The 25,812-nt window shown below is 56.9% G+C and overlaps 1 protein-coding gene across 1 annotated transcript; it reads right to left on the bottom strand.

The window, feature by feature from the left end:
• Positions 1 to 19,828: 19,828 nt before the first annotated feature.
• Positions 19,829 to 20,203, bottom strand: PHYSODRAFT_534977 (hypothetical protein; the record flags this gene model as incomplete). The annotated part of the gene is made up of 1 exon (XM_009541248.1): positions 19,829 to 20,203. A coding segment is annotated over one exon (375 nt), but the record flags the coding sequence as incomplete, so codon positions are not given.
• Positions 20,204 to 25,812: the final 5,609 nt, after the last annotated feature.

The following is a 25,812-nucleotide window of genomic DNA, read 5'->3' as shown; positions in this document are numbered from 1 at the left end:
GGCTCGAAGCGTGCCGGCGGAGCTGGCGGCGGCCGCGAACAACACATTTTGCCACATTTTCAAAATCTAGACCTGAGGGTCGATACTGGCAGCGGCAGGCTGCCGATAGCCGCCGTTCTCGGCGGTGTTGGCCGTTCTACTTCATGTACGCAGTGCCTACAAACTAATGCCGGTCGCGTGCGCGGCTCGAATCGTGCCGGCGGAGCTGGCGGTGGCCGCGAACAACACATTTTGCCACATTATCTAGATCTAGACCTGAGGGTCGATACTGGCAGCGGCAGGCTGCCGATAGCCGCCGTTCTCGGCGGTGTTGGCCGATCTACTTCATGTATGCAGTGCCTACAAACTAATGCCGGTCGCGTGCGCGGCTCGAATCGTGCCGGCGGAGCTGGCGGTGGCCGCGAACAACACATTTTGCCACATTTTCAAAATCTAGACCTGAGGGTCGATACTGGCAGCGGCAGGCTGCCGATAGCCGCCGTTCTCGGCGGTGTTGGCCACTCTACTTTACGTATGCAGTGCCTACAAACTAATGCCGGTCGCGTGCGCGGCTCGAAGCGTGCCGGCGGAGCTGGCGGCGGCCGCGAACAACACATTTTGCCACATTATCTAGATCTAGACCTGAGGGTCGATACTGGCAGCGGCAGGCTGCCGATAGCCGCCGTTCTCGGCGGTGTTGGCCATTCTACTTTACGTATGCAGTGCCTACAAACTAATGCCGGTCGCGTGCGCGGCTCGAAGCGTGCCGGCGGAGCTGGCGGCGGCCGCGAACAACACATTTTGCCACATTTTCAAAATCTAGACCTGAGGGTCGATACTGGCAGCGGCAGGCTGCCGATAGCCGCCGTTCTCGGCGGTGTTGGCCGTTCTACTTCATGTATGCAGTGCCTACAAACTAATGCCGGTCGCGTGCGCGGCTCGAATCGTGCCGGCGGAGCTGGCGGTGGCCGCGAACAACACATTTTGCCACATTATCTAGATCTAGACCTGAGGGTCGATACTGGCAGCGGCAGGCTGCCGATAGCCGCCGTTCTCGGCGGTGTTGGCCGATCTACTTCATGTATGCAGTGCCTACAAACTAATGCCGGTCGCGTGCGCGGCTCGAATCGTGCCGGCGGAGCTGGCGGCGGCGGCGAACAACACATTTTGCCACATTATCTAGATCTAGACCTGAGGGTCGATACTGGCAGCGGCAGGCTGCCGATAGCCGCCGTTCTCGGCGGTGTTGGCCGATCTACTTCATGTATGCAGTGCCTACAAACTAATGCCGGTCGCGTGCGCGGCTCGAAGCGCGCCGGTGGAGCTGGCGGCGGCCGCGAACAACACATTTTGCCACATTATCTAGATCTAGACCTGAGGGTCGATACTGGCAGCGGCAGGCTGCCGATAGCCGCCGTTCTCGGCGGTGTTGGCCGATCTACTTCATGTATGCAGTGCCTACAAACTAATGCCGGTCGCGTGCGCGGCTCGAAGCGCGCCGGTGGAGCTGGCGGCGGCCGCGAACAACACATTTTGCCACATTATCTAGATCTAGACCTGAGGGTCGATACTGGCAGCGGCAGGCTGCCGATAGCCGCCGTTCTCGGCGGTGTTGGCCGTTCTACTTCATGTATGCAGTGCCTACAAACTAATGCCGGTCGCGTGCGCGGCTCGAAGCGTGCCGGCGGAGCTGGCGGCGGCCGCGAACAACACATTTTGCCACATTATCTAGATCTAGACCTGAGGGTCGATACTGGCAGCGGCAGGCTGCCGATAGCCGCCGTTCTCGGCGGTGTTGGCCGATCTACTTCATGTATGCAGTGCCTACAAACTAATGCCGGTCGCGTGCGCGGCTCGAATCGTGCCGGCGGAGCTGGCGGCGGCGGCGAACAACACATTTTGCCACATTATCTAGATCTAGACCTGAGGGTCGATACTGGCAGCGGCAGGCTGCCGATAGCCGCCGTTCTCGGCGGTGTTGGCCGATCTACTTCATGTATGCAGTGCCTACAAACTAATGCCGGTCGCGTGCGCGGCTCGAAGCGCGCCGGTGGAGCTGGCGGCGGCCGCGAACAACACATTTTGCCACATTATCTAGATCTAGACCTGAGGGTCGATACTGGCAGCGGCAGGCTGCCGATAGCCGCCGTTCTCGGCGGTGTTGGCCGATCTACTTCATGTATGCAGTGCCTACAAACTAATGCCGGTCGCGTGCGCGGCTCGAAGCGCGCCGGTGGAGCTGGCGGCGGCCGCGAACAACACATTTTGCCACATTATCTAGATCTAGACCTGAGGGTCGATACTGGCAGCGGCAGGCTGCCGATAGCCGCCGTTCTCGGCGGTGTTGGCCGTTCTACTTCATGTATGCAGTGCCTACAAACTATTGCCGGTCGCGTGCGCGGCTCGAATCGTGCCGTCGGAGCTGGCGGCGGCCGCGAACAACACATTTTGCCACATTATCTAGATCTAGACCTGAGGGTCGATACTGGCAGCGGCAGGCTGCCGATAGCCGCCGTTCTCGGCGGTGTTGGCCGTTCTACTTCATGTATGCAGTGCCTACAAACTAATGCCGGTCGCGTGCGCGGCTCGAAGCGTGCCGGCGGAGCTGGCGGCGGCCGCGAACAACACATTTTGCCACATTATCTAGATCTAGACCTGAGGGTCGATACTGGCAGCGGCAGGCTGCCGATAGCCGCCGTTCTCGGCGGTGTTGGCCGTTCTACTTCATGTATGCAGTGCCTACAAACTATTGCCGGTCGCGTGCGCGGCTCGAATCGTGCCGTCGGAGCTGGCGGCGGCCGCGAACAACACATTTTGCCACATTATCTAGATCTAGACCTGAGGGTCGATACTGGCAGCGGCAGGCTGCCGATAGCCGCCGTTCTCGGCGGTGTTGGCCGTTCTACTTCATGTATGCAGTGCCTACAAACTAATGCCGGTCGCGTGCGCGGCTCGAAGCGTGCCGGCGGAGCTGCCGGCGGCCGCGAACAACACATTTTGCCACATTATCTAGATCTAGACCTGAGGGTCGATACTGGCAGCGGCAGGCTGCCGATAGCCGCCGTTCTCGGCGGTGTTGGCCGTTCTACTTCATGTATGCAGTGCCTACAAACTAATGCCGGTCGCGTGCGCGGCTCGAAGCGTGCCGGCGGAGCTGGCGGCGGCCGCGAACAACACATTTTGCCACATTATCTAGATCTAGACCTGAGGGTCGATACTGGCAGCGGCAGGCTGCCGATAGCCGCCGTTCTCGGCGGTGTTGGCCGTTCTACTTCATGTATGCAGTGCCTACAAACTATTGCCGGTCGCGTGCGCGGCTCGAATCGTGCCGTCGGAGCTGGCGGCGGCCGCGAACAACACATTTTGCCACATTTTCAAAATCTAGACCTGAGGGTCGATACTGGCAGCGGCAGGCTGCCGATAGCCGCCGTTCTCGGCGGTGTTGGCCGTTCTACTTCATGTATGCAGTGCCTACAAACTATTGCCGGTCGCGTGCGCGGCTCGAATCGTGCCGTCGGAGCTGGCGGCGGCCGCGAACAACACATTTTGCCACATTATCTAGATCTAGACCTGAGGGTCGATACTGGCAGCGGCAGGCTGCCGATAGCCGCCGTTCTCGGCGGTGTTGGCCGTTCTACTTCATGTATGCAGTGCCTACAAACTAATGCCGGTCGCGTGCGCGGCTCGAATCGTGCCGTCGGAGCTGGCGGCGGCCGCGAACAACACATTTTGCCACATTTTCAAAATCTAGACCTGAGGGTCGATACTGGCAGCGGCAGGCTGCCGATAGCCGCCGTTCTCGGCGGTGTTGGCCGTTCTACTTCATGTATGCAGTGCCTACAAACTATTGCCGGTCGCGTGCGCGGCTCGAATCGTGCCGTCGGAGCTGGCGGCGGCCGCGAACAACACATTTTGCCACATTATCTAGATCTAGACCTGAGGGTCGATACTGGCAGCGGCAGGCTGCCGATAGCCGCCGTTCTCGGCGGTGTTGGCCGTTCTACTTCATGTATGCAGTGCCTACAAACTAATGCCGGTCGCGTGCGCGGCTCGAATCGTGCCGGCGGAGCTGGCGGCGGCCGCGAACAACACATTTTGCCACATTATCTAGATCTAGACCTGAGGGTCGATACTGGCAGCGGCAGGCTGCCGATAGCCGCCGTTCTCGGCGGTGTTGGCCGTTCTACTTCATGTATGCAGTGCCTACAAACTAATGCCGGTTGCGTGCGCGGCTCGAAGCGTGCCGGCGGAGCTGGCGGCGGCCGCGAACAACACATTTTGCCACATTTTCAAAATCTAGACCTGAGGGTCGATACTGGCAGCGGCAGGCTGCCGATAGCCGCCGTTCTCGGCGGTGTTGGCCGTTCTACTTCATGTATGCAGTGCCTACAAACTAATGCCGGTTGCGTGCGCGGCTCGAAGCGTGCCGGCGGAGCTGGCGGCGGCCGCGAACAACACATTTTGCCACATTATCTAGATCTAGACCTGAGGGTCGATACTGGCAGCGGCAGGCTGCCGATAGCCGCCGTTCTCGGCGGTGTTGGCCGATCTACTTCATGTATGCAGTGCCTACAAACTAATGCCGGTCGCGTGCGCGGCTCGAAGCGTGCCGGCGGAGCTGGCGGCGGCCGCGAACAACACATTTTGCCACATTATCTAGATCTAGACCTGAGGGTCGATACTGGCAGCTGCAGGCTGCCGATAGCCACCGTTCTCGGCGGTGTTGGCCGTTCTACTTCATGTATGCAGTGCCTACAAACTAATGCCGGTCGCGTGCGCGGCTCGAAGCGTGCCGGCGGAGCTGGCGGCGGCGGCGAACAACACATTTTGCCACATTATCTAGATCTAGACCTGAGGGTCGATACTGGCAGCGGCAGGCTGCCGATAGCCGCCGTTCTCGGCGGTGTTGGCCGTTCTACTTCATGTATGCAGTGCCTACAAACTAATGCCGGTCGCGTGCGCGGCTCGAATCGTGCCGGCGGAGCTGGCGGCGGCCGCGAACAACACATTTTGCCACATTATCTAGATCTAGACCTGAGGGTCGATACTGGCAGCGGCAGGCTGCCGATAGCCGCCGTTCTCGGCGGTGTTGGCCATTCTACTTTACGTATGCAGTGCCTACAAACTAATGCCGGTCGCGTGCGCGGCTCGAAGCGTGCCGGCGGAGCTGGCGGTGGCCGCGAACAACACATTTTGCCACATTTTCAAAATCTAGACCTGAGGGTCGATACTGGCAGCGGCAGGCTGCCGATAGCCGCCGTTCTCGGCGGTGTTGGCCATTCTACTTTACGTATGCAGTGCCTACAAACTAATGCCGGTCGCGTGCGCGGCTCGAATCGTGCCGGCGGAGCTGGCGGCGGCCGCGAACAACACATTTTGCCACATTATCTAGATCTAGACCTGAGGGTCGATACTGGCAGCTGCAGGCTGCCGATAGCCACCGTTCTCGGCGGTGTTGGCCGTTCTACTTCATGTATGCAGTGCCTACAAACTAATGCCGGTCGCGTGCGCGGCTCGAAGCGTGCCGGCGGAGCTGGCGGCGGCGGCGAACAACACATTTTGCCACATTATCTAGATCTAGACCTGAGGGTCGATACTGGCAGCGGCAGGCTGCCGATAGCCGCCGTTCTCGGCGGTGTTGGCCGTTCTACTTCATGTATGCAGTGCCTACAAACTAATGCCGGTCGCGTGCGCGGCTCGAATCGTGCCGGCGGAGCTGGCGGCGGCCGCGAACAACACATTTTGCCACATTATCTAGATCTAGACCTGAGGGTCGATACTGGCAGCGGCAGGCTGCCGATAGCCGCCGTTCTCGGCGGTGTTGGCCATTCTACTTTACGTATGCAGTGCCTACAAACTAATGCCGGTCGCGTGCGCGGCTCGAAGCGTGCCGGCGGAGCTGGCGGTGGCCGCGAACAACACATTTTGCCACATTTTCAAAATCTAGACCTGAGGGTCGATACTGGCAGCGGCAGGCTGCCGATAGCCGCCGTTCTCGGCGGTGTTGGCCATTCTACTTTACGTATGCAGTGCCTACAAACTAATGCCGGTCGCGTGCGCGGCTCGAAGCGTGCCGGCGGAGCTGGCGGCGGCCGCGAACAACACATTTTGCCACATTATCTAGATCTAGACCTGAGGGTCGATACTGGCAGCGGCAGGCTGCCGATAGCCGCCGTTCTCGGCGGTGTTGGCCATTCTACTTCATGTATGCAGTGCCTACAAACTAATGCCGGTCGCGTGCGCGGCTCGAAGCGTGCCGGCGGAGCTGGCGGCGGCCGCGAACAACACATTTTGCCACATTATCTAGATCTAGACCTGAGGGTCGATACTGGCAGCGGCAGGCTGCCGATAGCCGCCGTTCTCGGCGGTGTTGGCCGTTCTACTTCATGTATGCAGTGCCTACAAACTAATGCCGGTCGCGTGCGCGGCTCGAATCGTGCCGGCGGAGCTGGCGGCGGCCGCGAACAACACATTTTGCCACATTATCTAGATCTAGACCTGAGGGTCGATACTGGCAGCGGCAGGCTGCCGATAGCCGCCGTTCTCGGCGGTGTTGGCCATTCTACTTTACGTATGCAGTGCCTACAAACTAATGCCGGTCGCGTGCGCGGCTCGAAGCGTGCCGGCGGAGCTGGCGGTGGCCGCGAACAACACATTTTGCCACATTTTCAAAATCTAGACCTGAGGGTCGATACTGGCAGCGGCAGGCTGCCGATAGCCGCCGTTCTCGGCGGTGTTGGCCATTCTACTTTACGTATGCAGTGCCTACAAACTAATGCCGGTCGCGTGCGCGGCTCGAAGCGTGCCGGCGGAGCTGGCGGCGGCCGCGAACAACACATTTTGCCACATTATCTAGATCTAGACCTGAGGGTCGATACTGGCAGCGGCAGGCTGCCGATAGCCGCCGTTCTCGGCGGTGTTGGCCATTCTACTTCATGTATGCAGTGCCTACAAACTAATGCCGGTCGCGTGCGCGGCTCGAAGCGTGCCGGCGGAGCTGGCGGCGGCCGCGAACAACACATTTTGCCACATTATCTAGATCTAGACCTGAGGGTCGATACTGGCAGCGGCAGGCTGCCGATAGCCGCCGTTCTCGGCGGTGTTGGCCGTTCTACTTCATGTATGCAGTGCTTACAAACTAATGCCGGTCGCGTGCGCGGCTCGAATCGTGCCGGCGGAGCTGGCGGGGGCCGCGAACAACACATTTTGCCACATTATCTAGATCTAGACCTGAGGGTCGATACTGGCAGCGGCAGGCTGCCGATAGCCGCCGTTCTCGGCGGTGTTGGCCGTTCAACTTTATGTATGCAGTGCCTACAAACTATTGCCGGTCGCGTGCGCGGCTCGAAGCGCGCCGGTGGAGCTGGCGGCGGCCGCGAACAACACATTTTGCCACATTATCTAGATCTAGACCTGAGGGTCGATACTGGCAGCGGCAGGCTGCCGATAGCCGCCGTTCTCGGCGGTGTTGGCCGTTCTACTTCATGTATGCAGTGCCTACAAACTAATGCCGGTCGCGTGCGCGGCTCGAATCGTGCCGGCGGAGCTGGCGGCGGCCGCGAACAATACATTTTGCCACATTTTCAAAATCTAGACCTGAGGGTCGATACTGGCAGCGGCAGGCTGCCGATAGCCGCCGTTCTCGGCGGTGTTGGCCGTTCTACTTCATGTATGCAGTGCCTACAAACTATTGCCGGTCGCGTGCGCGGCTCGAATCGTGCCGGCGGAGCTGGCGGCGGCCGCGAACAACACATTTTGCCACATTATCTAGATCTAGACCTGAGGGTCGATACTGGCAGCGGCAGGCTGCCGATAGCCGCCGTTCTCGGCGGTGTTGGCCGTTCTACTTCATGTATGCAGTGCCTACAAACTAATGCCGGTCGCGTGCGCGGCTCGAAGCGTGCCGTCGGAGCTGGCGGCGGCCGCGAACAACACATTTTGCCACATTTTCAAAATCTAGACCTGAGGGTCGATACTGGCAGCGGCAGGCTGCCGATAGCCGCCGTTCTCGGCGGTGTTGGCCGTTCTACTTCATTTATGCAGTGCCTACAAACTATTGCCGGTCGCGTGCGCGGCTCGAATCGTGCCGGCGGAGCTGGCGGCGGCCGCGAACAACACATTTTGCCACATTATCTAGATCTAGACCTGAGGGTCGATACTGGCAGCGGCAGGCTGCCGATAGCCGCCGTTCTCGGCGGTGTTGGCCGTTCTACTTCATGTATGCAGTGCCTACAAACTATTGCCGGTCGCGTGCGCGGCTCGAATCGTGCCGTCGGAGCTGGCGGCGGCCGCGAACAACACATTTTGCCACATTTTCAAAATCTAGACCTGAGGGTCGATACTGGCAGCGGCAGGCTGCCGATAGCCGCCGTTCTCGGCGGTGTTGGCCGATCTACTTCATGTATGCAGTGCCTACAAACTAATGCCGGTCGCGTGCGCGGCTCGAAGCGTGCCGGCGGAGCTGGCGGCGGCCGCGAACAACACATTTTGCCACATTATCTAGATCTAGACCTGAGGGTCGATACTGGCAGCGGCAGGCTGCCGATAGCCGCCGTTCTCGGCGGTGTTGGCCGTTCTACTTCATGTATGCAGTGCCTACAAACTAATGCCGGTCGCGTGCGCGGCTCGAAGCGTGCCGTCGGAGCTGGCGGCGGCCGCGAACAACACATTTTGCCACATTTTCAAAATCTAGACCTGAGGGTCGATACTGGCAGCGGCAGGCTGCCGATAGCCGCCGTTCTCGGCGGTGTTGGCCGATCTACTTCATGTATGCAGTGCCTACAAACTAATGCCGGTCGCGTGCGCGGCTCGAAGCGTGCCGGCGGAGCTGGCGGCGGCCGCGAACAACACATTTTGCCACATTTTCAAAATCTAGACCTGAGGGTCGATACTGGCAGCGGCAGGCTGCCGATAGCCGCCGTTCTCGGCGGTGTTGGCCGATCTACTTCATGTATGCAGTGCCTACAAACTAATGCCGGTCGCGTGCGCGGCTCGAAGCGTGCCGGCGGAGCTGGCGGCGGCCGCGAACAACACATTTTGCCACATTTTCAAAATCTAGACCTGAGGGTCGATACTGGCAGCGGCAGGCTGCCGATAGCCGCCGTTCTCGGCGGTGTTGGCCGTTCTACTTCATGTATGCAGTGCCTACAAACTAATGCCGGTCGCGTGCGCGGCTCGAAGCGTGCCGTCGGAGCTGGCGGCGGCCGCGAACAACACATTTTGCCACATTTTCAAAATCTAGACCTGAGGGTCGATACTGGCAGCGGCAGGCTGCCGATAGCCGCCGTTCTCGGCGGTGTTGGCCGATCTACTTCATGTATGCAGTGCCTACAAACTAATGCCGGTCGCGTGCGCGGCTCGAAGCGTGCCGGCGGAGCTGGCGGCGGCCGCGAACAACACATTTTGCCACATTTTCAAAATCTAGACCTGAGGGTCGATACTGGCAGCGGCAGGCTGCCGATAGCCGCCGTTCTCGGCGGTGTTGGCCGATCTACTTCATGTATGCAGTGCCTACAAACTAATGCCGGTCGCGTGCGCGGCTCGAATCGTGCCGGCGGAGCTGGCGGCGGCCGCGAACAACACATTTTGCCACATTATCTAGATCTAGACCTGAGGGTCGATACTGGCAGCGGCAGGCTGCCGATAGCCGCCGTTCTCGGCGGTGTTGGCCGTTCTACTTCATGTATGCAGTGCCTACAAACTAATGCCGGTCGCGTGCGCGGCTCGAATCGTGCCGGCGGAGCTGGCGGCGGCCGCGAACAACACATTTTGCCACATTATCTAGATCTAGACCTGAGGGTCGATACTGGCAGCGGCAGGCTGCCGATAGCCGCCGTTCTCGGCGGTGTTGGCCGTTCTACTTCATGTATGCAGTGCCTACAAACTAATGCCGGTCGCGTGCGCGGCTCGAATCGTGCCGGCGGAGCTGGCGGCGGCCGCGAACAACACATTTTGCCACATTATCTAGATCTAGACCTGAGGGTCGATACTGGCAGCGGCAGGCTGCCGATAGCCGCCGTTCTCGGCGGTGTTGGCCGATCTACTTCATGTATGCAGTGCCTACAAACTAATGCCGGTCGCGTGCGCGGCTCGAATCGTGCCGGCGGAGCTGGCGGCGGCCGCGAACAACACATTTTGCCACATTATCTAGATCTAGACCTGAGGGTCGATACTGGCAGCGGCAGGCTGCCGATAGCCGCCGTTCTCGGCGGTGTTGGCCGTTCTACTTCATGTATGCAGTGCCTACAAACTAATGCCGGTCGCGTGCGCGGCTCGAATCGTGCCGGCGGAGCTGGCGGCGGCCGCGAACAACACATTTTGCCACATTTTCAAAATCTAGACCTGAGGGTCGATACTGGCAGCGGCAGGCTGCCGATAGCCGCCGTTCTCGGCGGTGTTGGCCGATCTACTTCATGTATGCAGTGCCTACAAACTAATGCCGGTCGCGTGCGCGGCTCGAAGCGTGCCGGCGGAGCTGGCGGCGGCCGCGAACAACACATTTTGCCACATTATCTAGATCTAGACCTGAGGGTCGATACTGGCAGCGGCAGGCTGCCGATAGCCGCCGTTCTCGGCGGTGTTGGCCGTTCTACTTCATGTATGCAGTGCCTACAAACTAATGCCGGTCGCGTGCGCGGCTCGAATCGTGCCGTCGGAGCTGGCGGCGGCCGCGAACAACACATTTTGCCACATTATCTAGATCTAGACCTGAGGGTCGATACTGGCAGCGGCAGGCTGCCGATAGCCGCCGTTCTCGGCGGTGTTGGCCGATCTACTTCATGTATGCAGTGCCTACAAACTAATGCCGGTCGCGTGCGCGGCTCGAATCGTGCCGTCGGAGCTGGCGGCGGCCGCGAACAACACATTTTGCCACATTTTCAAAATCTAGACCTGAGGGTCGATACTGGCAGCGGCAGGCTGCCGATAGCCGCCGTTCTCGGCGGTGTTGGCCGTTCTACTTCATGTATGCAGTGCCTACAAACTAATGCCGGTCGCGTGCGCGGCTCGAAGCGTGCCGGCGGAGCTGGCGGCGGCCGCGAACAACACATTTTGCCACATTTTCAAAATCTAGACCTGAGGGTCGATACTGGCAGCGGCAGGCTGCCGATAGCCGCCGTTCTCGGCGGTGTTGGCCGATCTACTTCATGTATGCAGTGCCTACAAACTAATGCCGGTCGCGTGCGCGGCTCGAAGCGTGCCGGCGGAGCTGGCGGCGGCCGCGAACAACACATTTTGCCACATTATCTAGATCTAGACCTGAGGGTCGATACTGGCAGCGGCAGGCTGCCGATAGCCGCCGTTCTCGGCGGTGTTGGCCGTTCTACTTCATGTATGCAGTGCCTACAAACTAATGCCGGTCGCGTGCGCGGCTCGAAGCGTGCCGTCGGAGCTGGCGGCGGCCGCGAACAACACATTTTGCCACATTTTCAAAATCTAGACCTGAGGGTCGATACTGGCAGCGGCAGGCTGCCGATAGCCGCCGTTCTCGGCGGTGTTGGCCGATCTACTTCATGTATGCAGTGCCTACAAACTAATGCCGGTCGCGTGCGCGGCTCGAAGCGTGCCGGCGGAGCTGCCGGCGGCCGCGAACAACACATTTTGCCACATTATCTAGATCTAGACCTGAGGGTCGATACTGGCAGCTGCAGGCTGCCGATAGCCACCGTTCTCGGCGGTGTTGGCCGTTCTACTTCATGTATGCAGTGCCTACAAACTAATGCCGGTCGCGTGCGCGGCTCGAAGCGTGCCGTCGGAGCTGGCGGCGGCCGCGAACAACACATTTTGCCACATTTTCAAAATCTAGACCTGAGGGTCGATACTGGCAGCGGCAGGCTGCCGATAGCCGCCGTTCTCGGCGGTGTTGGCCGTTCTACTTCATGTATGCAGTGCCTACAAACTAATGCCGGTCGCGTGCGCGGCTCGAAGCGTGCCGTCGGAGCTGGCGGCGGCCGCGAACAACACATTTTGCCACATTTTCAAAATCTAGACCTGAGGGTCGATACTGGCAGCGGCAGGCTGCCGATAGCCGCCGTTCTCGGCGGTGTTGGCCGTTCTACTTCATGTATGCAGTGCCTACAAACTAATGCCGGTCGCGTGCGCGGCTCGAAGCGTGCCGTCGGAGCTGGCGGCGGCCGCGAACAACACATTTTGCCACATTTTCAAAATCTAGACCTGAGGGTCGATACTGGCAGCGGCAGGCTGCCGATAGCCGCCGTTCTCGGCGGTGTTGGCCATTCTACTTTACGTATGCAGTGCCTACAAACTAATGCCGGTCGCGTGCGCGGCTCGAAGCGTGCCGTCGGAGCTGGCGGCGGCCGCGAACAACACATTTTGCCACATTTTCAAAATCTAGACCTGAGGGTCGATACTGGCAGCGGCAGGCTGCCGATAGCCGCCGTTCTCGGCGGTGTTGGCCGTTCTACTTCATGTATGCAGTGCCTACAAACTAATGCCGGTCGCGTGCGCGGCTCGAAGCGTGCCGTCGGAGCTGGCGGCGGCCGCGAACAACACATTTTGCCACATTTTCAAAATCTAGACCTGAGGGTCGATACTGGCAGCGGCAGGCTGCCGATAGCCGCCGTTCTCGGCGGTGTTGGCCATTCTACTTTACGTATGCAGTGCCTACAAACTAATGCCGGTCGCGTGCGCGGCTCGAAGCGTGCCGTCGGAGCTGGCGGCGGCCGCGAACAACACATTTTGCCACATTATCTAGATCTAGACCTGAGGGTCGATACTGGCAGCTGCAGGCTGCCGATAGCCGCCGTTCTCGGCGGTGTTGGCCGTTCTACTTCATGTGTGCAGTGCCTACAAACTAATGCCGGTCGCGTGCGCGGCTCGAAGCGTGCCGGCGGAGCTGGCGGCGGCCGCGAACAACACATTTTGCCACATTATCTAGATCTAGACCTGAGGGTCGATACTGGCAGCGGCAGGCTGCCGATAGCCGCCGTTCTCGGCGGTGTTGGCCGTTCTACTTCATGTATGCAGTGCCTACAAACTAATGCCGGTCGCGTGCGCGGCTCGAAGCGTGCCGTCGGAGCTGGCGGCGGCCGCGAACAACACATTTTGCCACATTTTCAAAATCTAGACCTGAGGGTCGATACTGGCAGCGGCAGGCTGCCGATAGCCGCCGTTCTCGGCGGTGTTGGCCATTCTACTTTACGTATGCAGTGCCTACAAACTAATGCCGGTCGCGTGCGCGGCTCGAAGCGTGCCGTCGGAGCTGGCGGCGGCCGCGAACAACACATTTTGCCACATTATCTAGATCTAGACCTGAGGGTCGATACTGGCAGCGGCAGGCTGCCGATAGCCGCCGTTCTCGGCGGTGTTGGCCATTCTACTTCATGTATGCAGTGCCTACAAACTAATGCCGGTCGCGTGCGCGGCTCGAAGCGTGCCGGCGGAGCTGGCGGCGGCCGCGAACAACACATTTTGCCACATTATCTAGATCTAGACCTGAGGGTCGATACTGGCAGCGGCAGGCTGCCGATAGCCGCCGTTCTCGGCGGTGTTGGCCGATCTACTTCATGTATGCAGTGCCTACAAACTAATGCCGGTCGCGTGCGCGGCTCGAAGCGCGCCGGTGGAGCTGGCGGTTGCCGCGAACAACACATTTTGCCACATTATCTAGATCTAGACCTGAGGGTCGATACTGGCAGCGGCAGGCTGCCGATAGCCGCCGTTCTCGGCGGTGTTGGCCGTTCTACTTCATGTATGCAGTGCCTACAAACTAATGCCGGTCGCGTGCGCGGCTCGAAGCGTGCCGGCGGAGCTGGCGGCGGCCGCGAACAACACATTTTGCCACATTATCTAGATCTAGACCTGAGGGTCGATACTGGCAGCGGCAGGCTGCCGATAGCCGCCGTTCTCGGCGGTGTTGGCCGATCTACTTCATGTATGCAGTGCCTACAAACTAATGCCGGTCGCGTGCGCGGCTCGAAGCGCGCCGGTGGAGCTGGCGGTTGCCGCGAACAACACATTTTGCCACATTATCTAGATCTAGACCTGAGGGTCGATACTGGCAGCGGCAGGCTGCCGATAGCCGCCGTTCTCGGCGGTGTTGGCCGTTCTACTTCATGTATGCAGTGCCTACAAACTAATGCCGGTCGCGTGCGCGGCTCGAAGCGTGCCGGCGGAGCTGGCGGCGGCCGCGAACAACACATTTTGCCACATTATCTAGATCTAGACCTGAGGGTCGATACTGGCAGCGGCAGGCTGCCGATAGCCGCCGTTCTCGGCGGTGTTGGCCGTTCTACTTCATGTATGCAGTGCCTACAAACTATTGCCGGTCGCGTGCGCGGCTCGAATCGTGCCGGCGGAGCTGGCGGCGGCCGCGAACAACACATTTTGCCACATTATCTAGATCTAGACCTGAGGGTCGATACTGGCAGCGGCAGGCTGCCGATAGCCGCCGTTCTCGGCGGTGTTGGCCGTTCTACTTCATGTATGCAGTGCCTACAAACTAATGCCGGTCGCGTGCGCGGCTCGAAGCGTGCCGTCGGAGCTGGCGGCGGCCGCGAACAACACATTTTGCCACATTTTCAAAATCTAGACCTGAGGGTCGATACTGGCAGCGGCAGGCTGCCGATAGCCGCCGTTCTCGGCGGTGTTGGCCGTTCTACTTCATTTATGCAGTGCCTACAAACTAATGCCGGTCGCGTGCGCGGCTCGAATCGTGCCGGCGGAGCTGGCGGCGGCCGCGAACAACACATTTTGCCACATTATCTAGATCTAGACCTGAGGGTCGATACTGGCAGCGGCAGGCTGCCGATAGCCGCCGTTCTCGGCGGTGTTGGCCGTTCTACTTCATGTATGCAGTGCCTACAAACTAATGCCGGTCGCGTGCGCGGCTCGAATCGTGCCGGCGGAGCTGGCGGCGGCCGCGAACAACACATTTTGCCACATTATCTAGATCTAGACCTGAGGGTCGATACTGGCAGCGGCAGGCTGCCGATAGCCGCCGTTCTCGGCGGTGTTGGCCGTTCTACTTCATGTATGCAGTGCCTACAAACTAATGCCGGTCGCGTGCGCGGCTCGAAGCGTGCCGTCGGAGCTGGCGGCGGCCGCGAACAACACATTTTGCCACATTTTCAAAATCTAGACCTGAGGGTCGATACTGGCAGCGGCAGGCTGCCGATAGCCGCCGTTCTCGGCGGTGTTGGCCGTTCTACTTCATGTATGCAGTGCCTACAAACTAATGCCGGTCGCGTGCGCGGCTCGAATCGTGCCGGCGGAGCTGGCGGCGGCCGCGAACAACACATTTTGCCACATTATCTAGATCTAGACCTGAGGGTCGATACTGGCAGCGGCAGGCTGCCGATAGCCGCCGTTCTCGGCGGTGTTGGCCGTTCAACTTCATGTATGCAGTGCCTACAAACTAATGCCGGTCGCGTGCGCGGCTCGAATCGTGCCGGCGGAGCTGGCGGCGGCCGCGAACAACACATTTTGCCACATTTTCAAAATCTAGACCTGAGGGTCGATACTGGCAGCGGCAGGCTGCCGATAGCCACCGTTCTCGGCGGTGTTGGCCGTTCTACTTCATGTATGCAGTGCCTACAAACTAATGCCGGTCGCGTGCGCGGCTCGAAGCGTGCCGGCGGAGCTGGCGGCGGCCGCGAACAACACATTTTGCCACATTTTCAAAATCTAGACCTGAGGGTCGATACTGGCAGCGGCAGGCTGCCGATAGCCGCCGTTCTCGGCGGTGTTGGCCGTTCTACTTCATGTATGCAGTGCCTACAAACTAATGCCGGTCGCGTGCGCGGCTCGAAGCGTGCCGTCGGAGCTGGCGGCGGCCGCGAACAACACATTTTGCCACATTATCTAGATCTAGACCTGAGGGTCGATACTGGCAGCGGCAGGCTGCCGATAGCCGCCGTTCTCGGCGGTGTTGGCCGTTCTACTTCATGTATGCAGTGCCTACAAACTAATGCCGGTCGCGTGCGCGGCTCGAAGCGCGCCGGTGGAGCTGGCGGCGGCCGCGAACAACACATTTTGCCACATTATCTAGATCTAGACCTGAGGGTCGATACTGGCAGCGGCAGGCTGCCGATAGCCGCCGTTCTCGGCGGTGTTGGCCGTTCTACTTCATGTATGCAGTGCCTACAAACTAATGCCGGTCGCGTGCGCGGCTCGAAGCGTGCCGGCGGAGCTGGCGGCGGCCGCGAACAACACATTTTGCCACATTATCTAGATCTAGACCTGAGGGTCGATACTGGCAGCGGCAGGCTGCCGATAGCCGCCGTTCTCGGCGGTGTTGGCCGTTCTACTTCATGTATGCAGTGCCTACAAACTAATGCCGGTCGCGTGCGCGGCTCGAAGCGTGCCGGCGGAGCTGGCGGCGGCCGCGAACAACACATTTTGCCACATTATCTAGATCTAGACCTGAGGGTCGATACTGGCAGCGGCAGGCTGCCGATAGCCGCCGTTCTCGGCGGTGTTGGCCGTTCTACTTCATGTATGCAGTGCCTACAAACTAATGCCGGTCGCGTGCGCGGCTCGAAGCGTGCCGGCGGAGCTGGCGGCGGCCGCGAACAACACATTTTGCCACATTATCTAGATCTAGACCTGAGGGTCGATACTGGCAGCGGCAGGCTGCCGATAGCCGCCGTTCTCGGCGGTGTTGGCCGTTCTACTTCATGTATGCAGTGCCTACAAACTAATGCCGGTCGCGTGCGCGGCTCGAAGCGTGCCGGCGGAGCTGGCGGTGGCCGCGAACAACACATTTTGCCACATTTTCAAAATCTAGACCTGAGGGTCGATACTGGCAGCGGCAGGCTGCCGATAGCCACCGTTCTCGGCGGTGTTGGCCGTTCTACTTCATGTATGCAGTGCCTACAAACTAATGCCGGTCGCGTGCGCGGCTCGAAGCGTGCCGGCGGAGCTGGCGGCGGCCGCGAACAACACATTTTGCCACATTTTCAAAATCTAGACCTGAGGGTCGATACTGGCAGCGGCAGGCTGCCGATAGCCGCCGTTCTCGGCGGTGTTGGCCGTTCTACTTCATGTATGCAGTGCCTACAAACTAATGCCGGTCGCGTGCGCGGCTCGAAGCGTGCCGGCGGAGCTGGCGGCGGCCGCGAACAACACATTTTGCCACATTATCTAGATCTAGACCTGAGGGTCGATACTGGCAGCGGCAGGCTGCCGATAGCCGCCGTTCTCGGCGGTGTTGGCCGTTCTACTTCATGTATGCAGTGCCTACAAACTAATGCCGGTCGCGTGCGCGGCTCGAAGCGCGCCGGTGGAGCTGGCGGCGGCCGCGAACAACACATTTTGCCACATTATCTAGATCTAGACCTGAGGGTCGATACTGGCAGCGGCAGGCTGCCGATAGCCGCCGTTCTCGGCGGTGTTGGCCGTTCTACTTCATGTATGCAGTGCCTACAAACTAATGCCGGTCGCGTGCGCGGCTCGAAGCGTGCCGGCGGAGCTGGCGGCGGCCGCGAACAACACATTTTGCCACATTATCTAGATCTAGACCTGAGGGTCGATACTGGCAGCGGCAGGCTGCCGATAGCCGCCGTTCTCGGCGGTGTTGGCCGTTCTACTTCATGTATGCAGTGCCTACAAACTAATGCCGGTCGCGTGCGCGGCTCGAAGCGTGCCGGCGGAGCTGGCGGCGGCCGCGAACAACACATTTTGCCACATTATCTAGATCTAGACCTGAGGGTCGATACTGGCAGCGGCAGGCTGCCGATAGCCGCCGTTCTCGGCGGTGTTGGCCGTTCTACTTCATGTATGCAGTGCCTACAAACTAATGCCGGTCGCGTGCGCGGCTCGAAGCGTGCCGGCGGAGCTGGCGGTGGCCGCGAACAACACATTTTGCCACATTTTCAAAATCTAGACCTGAGGGTCGATACTGGCAGCGGCAGGCTGCCGATAGCCGCCGTTCTCGGCGGTGTTGGCCGTTCTACTTCATGTATGCAGTGCCTACAAACTAATGCCGGTCGCGTGCGCGGCTCGAAGCGTGCCGTCGGAGCTGGCGGCGGCCGCGAACAACACATTTTGCCACATTATCTAGATCTAGACCTGAGGGTCGATACTGGCAGCGGCAGGCTGCCGATAGCCGCCGTTCTCGGCGGTGTTGGCCGTTCTACTTCATGTATGCAGTGCCTACAAACTAATGCCGGTCGCGTGCGCGGCTCGAAGCGTGCCGTCGGAGCTGGCGGTGGCCGCGAACAACACATTTTGCCACATTTTCAAAATCTAGACCTGAGGGTCGATACTGGCAGCGGCAGGCTGCCGATAGCCGCCGTTCTCGGCGGTGTTGGCCGTTCTACTTCATGTATGCAGTGCCTACAAACTAATGCCGGTCGCGTGCGCGGCTCGAATCGTGCCGGCGGAGCTGGCGGGGGCCGCGAACAACACATTTTGCCACATTTTCAAAATCTAGACCTGAGGGTCGATACTGGCAGCGGCAGGCTGCCGATAGCCGCCGTTCTCGGCGGTGTTGGCCGATCTACTTCATGTATGCAGTGCCTACAAACTAATGCCGGTCGCGTGAGCGGCTCGAAGCGTGCCGGCGGAGCTGGCGGCGGCCGCGAACAACACATTTTGCCACATTATCTAGATCCAGACCTGAGGGTCGATACTGGCAGCGGCAGGCTGCCGATAGCCGCCGTTCTCGGCGGTGTTGGCCGTTCTACTTTATGTATGCAGTGCCTACAAATTACCGCGGGTCGCGTTGGCGCCTCAAAGCGTGATGGTGGTGGTACCGGCGACGTCGAATAATTTGCTACGACCACCCTTCGTATGCTTATCGTAGATGCTTTGGAGCCGTTAGCTTTGGTAACTTTGCGCTCACACGGACGAGCAGCTTGCAGCGCAATCTAAATCGAGCACGCTCCTTTTTCTAATATAGCATTGACACTGTTCAGGCTAGAGCCAACGGCGCCCGCCGTGCTGGCGGAACAGATGGCATCGCTGAATGCAGTTAGTGACCCCATTTGGATCTGTCGAATGAAAATATGGACTAGAAAGCATAAATGTTTAGCAAATGTATGCTCTCGTTATCTAAAAACTGGGTATGAGGTAAATCAATGGCACGGTCTTCTCGTGGCTAAGCTACAGTCGTGGGACGAGTAGTTGCAGCTCATTAACCGGAGAAGAGAGCTCGTATGTATGCCCACAAAATGCACCAGTTGGTAAACGAGCTACCGGTGGGTACTTTCATAAGCCACTGTGCAAATTCCTGTCTTGTCTAGAGGGCAATTTCACCTTCTATTCCTCCACGGGATGATGCGCGAGTTCGACAAACGTCGAAAAATCTCCATGCACCTGGGATCATCCTCCCGCGCAGTCGAGAGTTGCAGGAAGATCCCGGCTTAAGTCCAAAATGAAGATCGTTTTTTCAATGCGCGTGGTGTATTGGAACGCCACAGAAAAAGCACGACGGATAGCGAGACCCAAAAATTAAATGATTCTCACACTCGTGTACAGGATGGGCACCAAGGCACTTCAAACAGTAGGCTGCTTGATGTGGGCATGCCTCTGGGAGGTGATAAATTAATTTCGCTGGGTTAGAAACCCAACATACCACGCAATGTGTTGATTCATCGTTGAAAATCATTTCCTGCAACAGCATGTAGACTCTTTCGTCGTTGAGGACTCTGGTGTTAGCTTCTGCACACTGTAACCGAATGCTTCGTGACGCTGGTGCGATTGGGGCCTTATTTTGATCATCTCCCATAGCTCTAGAGCAGACATCGCACAACTCGTTGACATCGTCAACCGTGCACGGAAAACCCGAACCGTCCATTGCCTCTTGTAGTCGTTGCCTCCTGCAGCGGATTTTATCTAAAAGGAATGCCCGTAGCGTACTAAGGGCTTGATATTCGCCCTTATTGCTCGATGACCCCACTGTCAAATGCTTCGGAAAGCGCTGGAAGTATGGTTCACTGTATATGGTGACACATTTTGCTGGCTTACCATCACGCCCCGACCGACCTGTCTCCTGCGCGTAATCGGTCAAGCTGTGGGCTAGTCCAAAATGTAGTACGGTTCGAACGTTCGGGTAATCCACACCCTGACCCAATCCACACGTCGCAACAATATACGAGCAGTTAGGGGACTTCCACAATGACAAATTATTCTTGCGCTCATCGAAAGTCATTCCACTATGATACCGGGCGACCACGTTGGACATATGGCGCTCTAAATAGTTTGCAATTTCTTCGACCTTCGGCTTTGTCAACGCAAAGACAATGCCTTTGTCAGGATGTGCCATAGGAAGTTTCATCAATGATAGACATGCCTTCATCATATCTGTATTCGATAACAATTCCACCACTTCGTAACGTATTGACGCTCGGACTGTCGGCGTTCTCACAGTGACGAAAGGGAAGCCAAAAATTTTCATGAGGTCATTTTCCCAAGTGGGGGGAAGAGTTGCCGTCAGTAGTGTCTTCTGGACCGAAATGGACGATAACACATAGACGAATGACATGCACCTGCGGTAATCTTGCGAGGTCATAGCCAAGTGAGCCTCGTCAAAAAATATTCTGCTTAGTTTGTCCTGCTCCTGTAGTGACAGTAGGAACGTCCGGAAATTTTGATGCTCCAAGTACGTTACTCGGACGAACAAAATAGACGGTAGCGCTGTGAAAGGACTCGTATCGTGTTAATACTCCGAGCACTCGATTCCCAATTGTTCTGTCTTCCGAAGCGAGTCCAACAAAAGTGCTACCAAAGGCACCACAACAATGACAACACGCGTAGAATCCGAAAATGCGGCCAAATGAAACAGCAAGGACTTCCCACCATTTGTAGGGAGTACAACGAGTAAATTAGAGACGCTCTGCAAAACCAGTGTCGTTGCAACACACTGCTCTCTTTACCGAAACGAAGCAGTCTGCTCACGAAGAAATGATCGGAGCAAAATCCGAGCTGACCCAAAGTGTTCCGGAAGTAAGCTGCTTATAGCTTCGCCAATAGTAAAAAAGCTGAACGTTGGTACGACAACTGTGATTGGGCGTCCGTGCGTAGCAGGTTGATTGAATCTTGAAACTTGCTGCACGGGTGACGTCGGCGAACTTTTCCTCCTTGGCATTATCTCGGATTGGTCACTTGGGGCGTAACAATTGGTACTGGTCGAGTTACCAGGTCCAAAAAGTTTATGCCACTGGTGGGAACAAGAAACAAATTCGGCCATATCATCGCGCGACATAAAATACGGATCCATGGTAGAACGGCTATACAACGTCGAAGCCGTTGCCGGTGCATGAGCGGCTTAAAAATCAAACATGTCCTGATTCGATCTTGTTGATGTAATGTTCTTCTCCATGAATGCGATCGCGACGTGTCTGTAAGTCCGAACAGAAAGTTGGTTACCGCAACTTACAAAATTCATGTTAATTACAGCACGGCAACCTTTCCCATTCAGTCTGCCCTGCCCTGTAGTGCTGAAGAGATAGTAAAACAAAGCGTCACCTTCTCCAGAACGGTCCGAAGTAAAGCCCCCACGTTGTAGTTGAGTGAAGAAAAATTCTTGTGCCGGACGCACAAGGGCAGCATAGATCACAAAATCTAACATCAACTCCGGCGGCAGGAATCGCGCAATTAAGCGATGCTGTCCCGATATCGTCAGACCTTTATGATATCTTTGTATGATCATGACTTCACGGTTCAATATATATACCGATCGTTCCCCAGAAACTGTGTTTCTTAAAGTCGAAGCGCTTAGATCGGCAGCTCGTGATGGCTGCCCTGACGTGATATAAATCAGAGGTGCAAGAAGCTTCGTGAGCTTATCAACCTTTTTGCACCACTGGGACAGTGAAGCAAGTCCAAATGTGATTTTACCATTCACCACCTTGACGATAAACTTGGAGCGATGAGTTTGAAGAAGATACTTAACCAGATGCATACGCATCGATTTCCATGGATTCCTGTCGTCTTCGAGAAAGCTGTATCCACAGCTATAATTGCTCTAGTCGTCGTAACAGCACTGCTCATCCGACATTAAATGTTGTTCAACCGCAGATATATCGTAGCCCAAAAGCACATTTTCACGAAGCACCTTACCAAACTGGTCGACAAGCTTTGCTTTTAAGTCGTGAAGCGTCTTCAAGGTAACACGATGGCCTTCAACTAGGAGCGCATCATGCGCCGATCCCAGCCACATGATTTGAGGAATTCGCCGTTGCTCAGGTGCCATGGCGATGCTTGAGCCAAAACTTATAACCTCCTGCAGCAGATTAAAAGGAGTTCGATACCCGGTCCTAAGATAAAAAGGTAGCGCATCCGCCCTTTTTCGCGTCGCCAAATTTTGCTCGTTGGCTTCCACACCCCACGACAGCTGATGAAGGTTCATCAGAGCAGCAATTCGAGCCCAATACGTTAAGATAGCGACTAAACTAGTCACTTGACCAGGCTGTTTAAACTGTACGTAGCCAGCAGCATCTTTTGTCGGACCACTGATAGAAGAGCATACAACAAATCGATGAGTTGGAAATGCATGAAACTCGCTTGGGGAGTGTTCATTTTCCAAATCAATTCGAAAAATCTTTTCAAGGGCACCATCTAGCAATACAAGTTGCTCGACACAAACATGCTCCGCTCTGTAGTGCTCAGTGGAGATCGACGCGAAAGCTTCGGAGCACGATTGGAACAGAGAGTCCACTTGATCAGCCAGATCATCATCTATAGAAGAGCTTGAGATAATAATGTAGTGCTTGGCATGTGTGTTAACCATCTGCAGTAGCGAGGTCATGGTCTTGCAGTACTTTTCGGAACTTGATTGAATGCGTCGCAAAGCAGATGCTGGCTCAATGTCACTTCCTTTTGACGACAGAATGCGCTCAAGCAAATACTCTCGGGTGCCAATAATTTCTTGGCTGAGCTTCCAATACCGACACACAACCGGAAACACTAACTCAACAAAGCTTGAGTTGGGATCAAATTTAACCGAGGCGATGGCTTCAGAAACTTTATCCGTGCAATATGTACGAACAACCTCGTGCCACTTCATCCGGCGAAGGAAAGGTGGTACGAGGCGATCGTCCGTGGGAGCAATATGCAAATGAGATCGTGAAAATTCACTTAGAGCATGGTCCACTGCATCTGAATCGTCTGCATGCGTTGAGAAGCTGGCACCACCTTGTACGCCGAAATATTTTGTCTTTGCACCTGAATAAAGTGATTGCACCAAGCACTGAAGTTGCGATACGTCCGTGGTGAAATCTTTATGCTTCGACTTTAGATGCTGTCTTCAAGTGGGCAAAAGTATGCGCAATGGAGACATCGCGCACCGGATTTTATCTCAATTCCGTCTACTCGCTCCAATAGCTCCTGCGTTGGTTTTAAATACTTGAGAAGAGATGCTCCTGTCGCCAACGAAAGTACGTCAAATTTTTTCTCCAATAGTTTGGCCGGAACGGCCACATCGTGAACTCGTTTAAAGTGAATAGCCACTTCCTTTACACCAGGAGATAGTACGTAGCGACAGATAGCACATATAACCAGTGCAAGCTTCCTGTTGTACTCAATCCCAATCTCATGTATCATCGTAGCAGGGTTGCACATTTTCGCCGATAAGTTTCGATCATTTTGCGGTGAATTCTTGCACGACTTGGTGTGTTGGCGCAAAAGTTTGGGATCGCTCGAGAAATATTTGCATTGTGGGCATATGAATACACCTTCTACGCGTTTGACCAAGTGCGTAATAGGATCATTACCTACATCGTAAACCACACGCTTTGCGACTTCTTGGTGCTTATTGCGGACGTGATATCGTCGTGCTTCTTGCGAGGCTAACTCACATGAGCATTTTTCGCACGTAAACAACCCGCCATTTGTGACCTCTGACTGTGGCATCATGTGCCACCTTCCCACGCCACAACCACCACGTCGCCTCCAGAAAACCCTCACCACAACGTAATACGAGACAACACCACTTATGCCAACACCAAACTCCACCGAAACTCGTACGAAAAGTCACACAGAGTATATCAACTCCTTTATGCGGTATTGCCGCACCACGGCCTCCGAAACACTAGTGCCTTCAACTGCCACTAATCCACCGTCGAGGTTGAAATAAAATGATGCCCCAGTACTTCCACACAGGATCCACAATCGTCCAGCCACAGTAAAAGAGCGATAGCTTTGTTAGCGCCAAAATACCAATTATATGTAGCAGGCGAGATGGTCAATAGCTTAACTGTCGCCTAGCTGGCAGGGTGTGAGGTGTGGGGCTCGGATACTTCTCTTCTGTTGTTCTCGTCCAGAGTGAAAATGTGTTGCGTGCAGCCTATTGGTTGAACAAAGTTGTTACATCGTGTTCTGAACTTTTGTCTCACCACTCGCATACATTTGTGGTACACACTAAAATCGTGTATGCAACACAACTCCAACCTTTCTAAAGCAGTACTGCGTTTTTACAGTACATGTTATCAGTATGAATTCAAAAATAGCATGTGTTAATTAATAATCTGAGTCCGACTAGTTATACAGGAATAATAATATTTACCGGTGGGCATGGCTGCTGGATAGCCCTCAGGCGATTATATAGCGTGCTCCCACAAACCCTCCCGTTAAATTTAGCACAAATAGTAAAATCGACACAACCGTTCGTGCATCGATACTTACCCGAAAGTCAAATATGCTCGTGTCGATCTCAGGCGCAGCTCCGTCCCACCACCACCGGCCGCCACCCCTTGCCTCAGAGTGATTGGCCGTGTGGTTGACCTATATGTAATAATTTGAAGGGTATAGTCGGCCAAATCTGCTCGTGCTTGTGCAGCTCGCACGCGGCATGTAAACGGAGGTCTGAACCACGTTGCATGTCCGGTTATAGCGTCATCAAGAGGCAGCACACACGAAGTCGACAAATCTCATGGTAATACGCTCAGGTGCAGCTCCAGCCCACCTCCATCAGCCAGCTGCCCCTGCCGTAGAGTGCCCGGCCGCCAGGATGAACCTATCCGACGCTACATCGTGGTCGGTGAGTACGCCGCGGTCCGGAAGCGACGTGCGATCGCCGCGGGTGACCTTCTTCCCCCCCACAGACATCGCCAGGGTTGAATGACCCCGCACGAGGCTCATTGGGTATATCTGACACGGTCGCCAGGGTTGCCTCCGCCACCTCGAACGCGTCCCCAGCGTGTTTAACCCTCGCGACCCGTGTTGGCGACGGGCGGGGAGGTTGGTGCGCCCGCTAGCACGGTCGTAACGCGAGATTGCAGAGGTGGTCATCTCAGGTGCAGCTCCAGCCCACCTCCATCGAAGTTGTAGCTCGCGTACGGCTCGACCCAGGATCGAAGTTGTATCTCGCGTACGGCTCTACAAGGCATGCGCTATCCCACAGGAGGGTCAATATTACTTCTTTGTGTCGTAGTCCGCACACCGGGTTTGCCGGCACCATCACTAAAAAGACTAAACGCTTACGAGTCGCTTCCAGACCGCGGCGTACTCACCGACCACGATGTAGCGTCGGATAGGTTCATCCTGGCGGCCGGGCACTCTACGGCAGGGGCAGCTGGCTGATGGAGGTGGGCTGGAGCTGCTCCTGAGATGGCCACCTCGGCAATCTCGCGTTACGACCGTGCTAGCGGGCGCACCAACCTCCCCGCCTGTCGCCAACACGGGTCGCGAGGGTTAAACACGCTGGGGACGCGTCCGAGGTGGCGGAGGCAAAATACGTGGAGGGTCCAACGTCAGTACAGCCCTCAGAGTGCGACGACGCGATAAACAGAAACCCACCTTGCGTCGAGGCTGATTGGGAATTCGAGGTTGCGAGGAGCGTGTCGGACGCCGCGAGTGACTTGTCGCGCGACGGAACAGAGTCGACGCGCCGAGGGATATGCATGCCCACTCGCGCAGGTGAACGTGCTAGTAGTC

This window comes from Phytophthora sojae (genome assembly GCF_000149755.1).
Source record: "Phytophthora sojae unplaced genomic scaffold PHYSOscaffold_20, whole genome shotgun sequence".
NCBI classification, from domain to species: Eukaryota; Oomycota; class Peronosporomycetes; order Peronosporales; family Peronosporaceae; genus Phytophthora; species Phytophthora sojae.
This window is presented reverse-complemented; position numbering and strand designations above follow the sequence as displayed.